The sequence below is a fragment of the Hipposideros armiger genome, unplaced genomic scaffold, assembly GCF_001890085.2.
Source record: "Hipposideros armiger isolate ML-2016 unplaced genomic scaffold, ASM189008v1 scaffold_970, whole genome shotgun sequence".
In the NCBI taxonomy this organism is placed as follows: domain Eukaryota; kingdom Metazoa; phylum Chordata; class Mammalia; order Chiroptera; family Hipposideridae; genus Hipposideros; species Hipposideros armiger.
In genome coordinates, this window is record NW_017732320.1 from 252645 (window position 1) to 261527 (window position 8883).

Consider the following 8883-nt stretch of genomic DNA (forward strand, 5'->3'; position numbering starts at 1 on the left):
AAAAAAAAAAAGAACAGGGACCAGGCTTGGCTGAAGGATAAGGCACAAACTGGGTATCCGCATCCCAGATGCTAAGTCCCCTTGTCCACTTGACCTACGAGCATGCTGGCAGCTGCGCCTTTTCTGTCCAGGAAGGAGATAGGAATTATCCTTTCTGGTCAGCCAACAAGGAAACCCCCCAACACTCTGATATCAGGTTTTCTTCCCTCTATGTGCAGCTAGAACTGCTGACTGTGAAGCCGTCAGACCTCAAACCGGACACTTGCTTAGGTATTGTCATTAGAGTTTTAGGTCCCAACAGCTCAACAGGAGCACACAACCAGAGGTTATCAGATTTCTGGGGAAAAAAAAACCCTAACAACCTGAGAGCGAGCCAAACAAATGAATGTCACCGAAATCAGAAGGAAGGAACCAGACATTAGTCAGGCAGGAGAAAACGGAAAACGTTTGCAGTCAGCTTGTCAAGCTCCATGAAAATCCCACTGGGGTTTGTCAGGGACTGGATTGTGTCCACCCCCCCAAAAATTTGATATGTTGATGTCCTATCCCCCAGGACCTGAGACTGTGACTCCATTTGGAGATGGGGTTATAAAGAAGTGATGAAGGTAACAACATGAGGTCACTGGGTGGGCCCTGACCCATTAGAACTGTGTCCTTATAAGAAGAGGAGGTGAGGACACAGACACACACAGAGGGACGGCCATGTGAGGACACGGGGTGCAGACAGCCGTCTGCACACCCAGGAGAGAGGCCTCGGGGGGGACCAGCCCTGGGACACCCGGATCTCGGACTCCAGCCTCCAGGACCAGGAGACACAAATGTGTGCTATCTGTGCCACCCAATCTGGGGTCCTTTGTCACGGTGGCCACCTCAGCACATTAGTACAGGGTTGTAATTCGTACTGGATGAAATTGAGAGGAATTTGAGGAGACCAAGTGTATTCTCAAGGAAGCCAATGGGTTCTTCCTCATCACAGGACTCGCTGAGCTGTGAATCGGTTGAATTATCACGCGGCTGCCCATGAGATGGGTCCCAGCCCCCAACACCCGTGACGATGGTCACGGATGGAAATGTCTGCCGTGCTTGCACAGGGAACACACTTTACCTTTGAGGAGTTCTTGGAGTCTTTGAAGCATTTGATGCTAGAAATATTTCCCGTGACGTCCCAGGCCAGCATTTTGCTTTTCGTTTCCATCCTTAAGTTCTTAATCGGTGGCTGTGGATCTGAAATGTTTGTAAGGTCGCGTTAGGAGGGGCGCCTGAGGTGTTGGACAGCCAGGGCCTCGATGGGAACGTCCGTCTGCCACCAAGTGAGCCAGTATTCTTGGGGCGTAAACGTCTCCGTGGCCGCATGGCTGCCAGAGCTGGCAGAGCCCATGACCCAACAGCTCGGCCTCTCGGAGACGGAAGAAACAGTCACAAGGGCAGACTACTCCTGCCGACCGTGCCCGTGACGTGTACCTGTCGCCATCAGAGAGTGCCTCCTACGCTCTTCTCCCCGAGAACAAATGCAGGCTCACATACTGGGGACGGGTTGCGAGTTGCAACAGAGCACGTATATATTTTTTCCTCCACCTCATAAAATATGAAGCCTGATAAGGACCCCGTGGTCCTCACGTCCTTACAGACTGACACAGTCTTCCTATTGTTGGAACACCTCCCAGGGCGCCTGTGGTAGAGGCGATTTTCAAGGACCAGGAGAGCTCACGTGTTCAGACCCCGGTGTCAACGTGAAAAGGAAGCCTCTACGAGCAGGTCGCCACTCCCAACGCGTGGCTTCAGTGACGTTGTAAGGAAGTGGAAGCCTGCTCAGTCACCTTTTGCCAAGAACGCAAAGCTACAGAATTGCGTCGGACGCTTTCTCTGGGTTTTATTTGCGGCCCCTCCTTGAGAGGACGTAGAGGAAGTCACGGGTCATCAACCGTGAGTAGCATGATTAGCTGTCAAGAACATCAACCTGAGTTGTATAAGCAAAACCAAGCCGTGTGAATAGTACCTTGGTTTCCGGCACTATTTTCTCCTAACCTAACGTATTTCTTAAGCAAACAAACAAACAAAAAGCCTCATCCAGGGAAATTTCTTATAAATTGAAAATGTAAATTTTAATGGATTCTTATGCTACAAAATTCATATTCACTTTTGCCACAACACTAAAAATCATTATAACAGATATGAGTGATGCAGTAGAAAATATTCATTTTAGCATGTTTCTATTACATATATTTATTACATATTTTATTACATATATAAACACATATATAAATACACACACACACACACACACACACACACACACACAGAGGGTGCCCAAAAAATATATATACGGGTTTAACAAATGAAAAAACTGTGTTAAAACTGTAAAACTCAATATATACCAAGAACAAAAGATGAATACAAGTCACGTGTGACTTCTCAATGACAAGAGGTGCTCAAAGGGGTTCCCATCAGCGTAATTTTAAGACATTTTTTTCCTTTCTTAAAATGTGTATACATTTTTTTGGCACCCTCTGTAGCCATGTGTGTGGTGGGGGGGCATTTATTATAACAAGAGAGTTTTCTGTCATTGATTATTCCATGAAGTCCACCTATGGTCTGTCAGAGTGATTATTCTCCACCCAATGACAGTAGGGATCACAAATGAAAAAGAAAAAATCTGTAATGCAGAAAAAGAGACCATAAGAATACAGACAGACAAAATACACCACAATCAATGCAAAGACACCAAAAAGCATTTGCTGCACGAAACTAGCCATTGCCCACCGCTCTGAAAAAAAGACGGAGGTTCTCCATCCCGGGGCACTTTTAAAAAGGAGCAGTGCTGCTGAAAACCCTCTTTGAGAGCTGACAAAGCAACGAGGCTCAGATTTCTCTGTCACTAAACAGCTGGGAACCTGGGCAACATGCATCCAGCAGTTCTTCTCAGGCATTGGATACGAGGTGGCAGAGGACTCTGAACACGGCTGGGGAGACATTAGCTGGGAACCGAGCAATTCTGAGCATTTCTTGACAAGGGGGAGACATGCAGGCTGCAGCCAAACGGGGTGCAGATGCCTTGTGGAGCTCTCAGAGCCATTGCGAGAGACCCCCCCGCCCCCCCGAACAGCCCTGCGTCTGTGTTGGGAGAAGCTTGTTGCCGACGAAACGCTACTTTAGACGCGGCCTTGAAAAATCATCACGACACACCTCAGGAACAAGGGGACCCAGCAACAAAGCCGTGGCCTGCAAAACCAGACCTGCACCTCTCTAAAAGGGAGACAACACAGCCGGACCCTCACCCGCCTGGAGCGCACCATGTCCAATAAGCCATTGCTACCTACACAGACAAGCAGACGCGTGGTGTCTGTTTCGGAGCCGCCACGAAGCAACGTCGGCCCGTAGAAATTGTCTCACAGATGAGAGCGGATGAAAGCCACCGACAAAGGCAATCCAGCAGCCATTGTCCCTGTGCTCAACGACTTAAAAACAAACAAACCAAGAACAGAATACTACTAAAGAATGAGAGAAAAACCAAGCAGAGCTTCCAGGGGTATACAGAACGAAGATAAGAATCACTGCTGATTTGTCTTCAGAAACAACGAGACACAGAAGATAACAGCATTGCATTGTTAAATGCTGAAAGAAAGAAAAAAAAAACCCAAACAAACCCACAAAATCCTTTGTCAACGTAGACCCCTACATCTAGCAACACATGGAAGGTGAAATAAAGACATTTTTGGCCTCACAAAACCTGAAAGTGCCTTTTCCCAGAAGTGGCAAGACAGGAAATAAACGCAAACTGCTTCAAGGGTCCTCCGTTGTATTGACATCTGAGACTGTTATCTGAAAACAGTATGTGACAGATAAACGGGGCGTATTTTAAACCCACAGCAACCACGAAATCAAGGAAACACAGAGGTGCAGCCCGTGGCAGAGGGAAAAAAACATCCAAAAAACAAACAAACAAAAAAAGGCGAGGGGAAGGCAGGGACCATTTCCTGACAGATTCTCCGAGGCCACCATTATCCTGAGGCCAAAATCAAGGTCATTAAAATCAAATGAGGGGCCAACACCCCTTATAAACGTAGACACAAAAATCTCTTTCCAAAACATTAGTAAAAACAAAACAAAATACACAAACAAACAGAAAAACCCAGCGGGATAGAAACCTGGTGATCATATGTCAACTACCCACGAGATTTTACTGCAGGAACACAAGCTCGTTTTAACTACCAGTAGAATAAGCCACCCTGGTGACAGAAAACTCACAGGGGGGAAAAAAAAATGACACCCATTTGGGATTAAAAACTCAGCCAACGAGACGTCCCAGCCCGCGCGTGCTGAGATGACCCTGGTGAACGAATCCTACGGGAACCCGGGGGGCTCCCTCGGACTCAGTGGTCAAAGAGGTTCCAACGCGTCTCGTCCCCGCGTGTCCTGTGCCCGTGGCCCCTCTGCTGCGACCGGACCATGGCTGAAGCTGGAGGGAGTTTGGGCAAAACGCGCGGGAACCGTGGCCGTTTCCAGCTTTCGACTCGTTTGTCCTAGAGAGCAAGTCACTTCCTGCCTGTGGTCAGCGATCCTAGAATACCCACGGGCCGCAAGTGACCGCAAAGGACACGGCGGCAGACAAAGGCGGGAGGCGGGTGGGGAGCCCTGATCGTGGGGGGGCCTGGGGGGCGGGGGTCTGACGTCCGTCCCGCCTGTCGCTGCTTCTAGCCCCACGGCTGCCTCTTTCTCGGGGCGTGGGGCAGGAGTGGTGTGTGCTGCCACCGGCTGTGCCCCGCACGAACCTCCCACAGGCCCCTCGAAGGACACGTGGGGGCCACGAGGATTTGGGGGTCGCGGCCCACAGGTTGAGAACCGCGGCTCTGGCGCCTTCGAAGGTGATGTTATGTGGAAACGGGGTCTGTGCAGATGGGACTGAGTGAGGATCTGAGAGGAGGGCGTCCTGGATCAGGGGGGCCCTGACCCCAATGACAGTGTCCTTATCGGGGACAGAAGAGGAGGGACGCAGACACAGAGGGGACGCCACGTGGAGACGGAGGCAGAGACGGGGGGAGGCAGCCACCCGCCCAGGGACGCCTGGAGCCCCCAGGAGCTGGACGGGGCAGGAGGGACCGTCCCCTGGGGCCTCCGGAGGGAGCGTGGCCCTGGGACAGCGTGGTGGCAGCCTCCTGGCCTCCAGGACGGGGGAGGGCACATTTCTGTGGTTGTCAGCCCCCCAGTTGATGCCTGTTTGTCACACTAGCTGTTATGGACCAAACGTGTGTGTCCCCCAAATTCATACGTGGAAGCGCTGAGCCCTGTGGGGTGGGGTGTGCAGGTGGGGGCTGTGGGCGGGAATTCGGGTTAGGTCCTAAGGGTGGGTCCCCCATGATGGGTGCAGGGTGCTTATAAGGAGAGGAAGAGGCAGAGCTTACCCTCCCTCACGGCACGACACGGAGACAAGGTGGGGGCTGGGCTCTTAGGAGGGACCCACCGCGCCAGCGCCCCAATCTGGGACGTCCGGCCTCAAGAGCTGTGACAAGTAAGTGTCTCTTTCTTAAGCACGCCAGTGTGAGGTATTTTGTGACGGCCGCCGGAGCCGACCAAGACAGCAGCCCTGGGAGATGTCACCCCCTCCCCAACCCAGCACGAAACACCTGGTTACCCACACTCTGCGAGGGACGAACGGACTTCGCACGGTTATGAAATTCGTGGCCGTGACCGCAGCTGCCAGCATCCTGGCTGATGCCACCAGCCGACGGGCACGGGCCTTTCAGCTTTCAAGAAACAGCGCCTTTATTCTAAAATATTGTGCATTTATTCCCATGAGTGTGAAGACACGTAATATTGGGTTGTCGGAAAAGTCATGACTTTTTTTTTTCTATGTTTTTCGTTGCAAAAATGCGTCATGACTTTTCCGACAACCCAATAGAAACGGAACCACTTTAAAATGAAGCCGTCCCAGAGGACTGACCTGGCCTGTCTGACGCCTCCAACCTGCGGCTGTCACAACAGGACACAGTCACCTCAGGACGGGGCCTCAGCAACACTGTGTCCCAAAGAGCTGTTTGCAGAGGCAACAAGAAAGCAGGTGCCAGGACTCCAGGACGGATGACTCTGGGCTGAAAATTAGAAACACTGTTTAGAGTCAGCGTCACTATGTTACAGTATCTGCACCAAGAGCAACGCCTTCCTTCTGTGACGTCACTGTCACCCTTCCCTTTGTCATAAACACCCCTGGCCTTTGTGGCCTCATCGGGGCACCGTCTGGGCTTCTGCCTGAATCAGGGCTTCCCGGAGAGCTACTCTCACGGATCTCCAGTGAGCGCTGGTGGCCTCTCACTCGGAAAGGCCTCTCGTTGGTAGGTGACCACAGGAAAAGCGAGGCACGTGGAGACCCTGGGGGGCTCGGAAGGGCCCTCAGTTGGATGCATAACATACAGGGTGCAGCCTTTCTCGTGATGGGCAGAGACTGTGGCCTCCAGTGTTGGCCACAGAGAGGACACCTCTGCCCATCCAGGTGGATGCTCTGGCCGCCCAGAGCACGGATGTCCGGAAAAATACTGGTTATTTCAGCAGGTGGGTGACTCCGAGGTCCCAAGCGCCCAGGCTTAGGGACGGAGTCCCTTCTCCTGGTACAGAGGCAGCTGGGTGCCCCATGGCTCTGATGCGGTTTCCCACGGGCTTAAAAACAACGGGGCACCTCCCTTTGTCCATCTGCCTCCTCTCAAAGCTTCAGATGACAGCATCTTTGAAAAGCAACCCTTAAGGTTCTCACAGGCGTCTGGGATGAAGGTGTCGGTAGCGTTCGCGCTGCCCGGAGGACCTGGGGTTACGGCCTGTTCCAGGCGTCCCTCCCAGCTTCTCCGTTCTGCCCCAAAGCCTTGGCGTGTGTTGGCTTGTGGCCACATCACCCCAGTCTCTGCCCCTGTCACCACCTGTGTCTGAATTTCCCCTTTTTATAAGGACCCTGGTCGTATTGGACGAGCACTCCTCTCCCCCAAAATGCCCTCATCTTAACTTAATTCCATCTGAACTGAGTCACACGCACATTCCTGGAGGCTACGCCCTCAGCACATGAATCGGGTGGGGGCACAACCCCACCTGTCACCACGGTGTCGGCACAGTCTGTTCCCTCCCCAGGAACAGGACGATAGCAGGAGGACGTAAGGCGCAGACGCCAGACCCCAAGCCACATCCATCCCCCGGCGGCGCCCTGACTGTTCCGAGCTCTGAGATGTCCCAGCTGTGACACAGTCCCACCTATTTTGCTACATGAGCCCATTGGGGGGTGGGGACGGGTTCCCGGGACGCCTGTGTATTATCTCTTATGTCCGCGTGTGATTCTACAGGAATCTCAACGCACGCAGTGTAACCGAACCTCAAAATACGGTGACAGACCTGCAGACGGCACCTGGTGATGTGAACGGTCAGTGGGCAGCACGCAGGACACGGGCGTCAGAAACGCCGCCAGCCAAAGCAAGGCCATGGTCGGGCGGGAGGCCGGCAGGGCGGGCGCTGGAAGAGAAGAGAGGGTTACCTGTGGGGGTGGCGTCGGGCACAGAGGACGGAGCCTGTGCGGCTGCTCATGTGTGCGTGCACACACGCCTACGTGCACACATGTGTATATGTGTGCTTGTGCGCGCACATGTGTGTGCCTGTGTGCACGTGTGTGTGCATGTGTACACAGTGTGTGCATGACATGCACCTGCGTGCATACATGCCCCTGTGCGTGCACACATGCGGGAACGTTTGTGTGTGCATATATCATGTGCACACGTGCATGTACACACATGCACGTGTGCACATGTTTGAACACACATGTGTGCATGCATAGGTGTGAATGCACCCATGCGTGTGCATGTGTGAGCATGTTTGTGTGTGCATGTGTGTCCATGTGTGTGTATACAGTCTGTGCATGCCTGTGCATTTGTGTGTATGTGTGCCTTGCACACACCTTTCTGTGCATGTACATGGGCATATGCAGGTGTGTGCATGTGTGGCCACAGGTTCCCGTGTACACGTGTGTGCATCCATGTGTGTGGGTCAGCGTGTCTTTAAGGAGCGCCGCCTTGGGGTTTGAGCTCAGCCTTGGCCCCGGCCCCATCCAGAAGCCGGGAAGCCCACACCACCCAAAGCACCAGGAAACGCTCTGAGGACAAAGCCACGGAAGGAAGTTTAATTAAAAGTCTGAAATCAACAGACACTGAATTTCCTGATGGGACCGAGTTACGGTAACTGTACCCTCTCCCGCACCGACGTCCCAGCTGGGACGTTTGTCCAGGGTCCCCGTGAAACACCCTCGGCGGGACGGCTCTCCTGGACCCTCCCACGGTGGCCAGCTTCCCGTGCCCACTGGGTCGCCTGTGACAGGGTCTCCTGATGGCCCGCCCTCGCCTCCGTACCCAGACTCATCTTTTGTAAATGTCATTACTTAGCGCCTTGGGGGCAGCTCGGGGCTGGCGCACAGGCAGCCACCCCACAGTTGAGCCTGAGACCCTCCCCTGCCTCGGGGGCAGCCTGTCCACCGGGGTGCTGGACTGTGTGCCCCCCAGGGTCACACACCAAACGTGCCTCTCCAAGCCACCCCACCAGCACAATGTTGACTGGGAGGGAGGAAGAAATCGCAGATGCTCCCACGTCATTCAGGACCCCCCATCATGGGACCCCATCCAGACTCCACCGGGGGGGGGTCTCTCCTGCTCCCCTCACCCAGTCCTGGGCCCCCCGGGGGAATTTGCGTCCCCATAATGGGACGGACAATGATCTCCAACAAGTGCCAACATCCACACAAATCTGACACGAGATGCTGACCCCCAAAGTGCACCTAGCTGAACCAGGGACAGGCCCGGGGCACCCCTTTCCAGGGGAGGAAAGCGGCTAAGACCCCGAATTGCCCACCAGGTGGAGGCAGGCAAC

General features: G+C 53.5%; 1 protein-coding gene across 2 annotated transcripts in view; it reads right to left on the reverse strand.

Moving 5' to 3' along the window:
• IL3RA (interleukin 3 receptor subunit alpha) overlaps nucleotides 1–8883 on the reverse strand; it is a 26152-nt gene that overhangs the window by 15644 nt on the left and 1625 nt on the right. Inside the window, exons 1-3 of one of the 2 annotated variants that reach the window (XM_019630999.1) lie at nucleotides 7366–7453; nucleotides 5939–6086; nucleotides 1106–1224 (exon numbers count right to left, since the gene is read on the reverse strand). In XM_019630999.1, coding sequence (XP_019486544.1) covers nucleotides 1106–1195 — 90 coding nt within the window. In that variant the 5' untranslated portion in view covers nucleotides 1196–1224; nucleotides 5939–6086; nucleotides 7366–7453. Of the gene's footprint in view, nucleotides 1–1105; nucleotides 1225–5938; nucleotides 6087–7365; nucleotides 7483–8883 lie in introns of those variants that run through there. The other variant, XM_019630998.1, reaches the window with a different exon arrangement.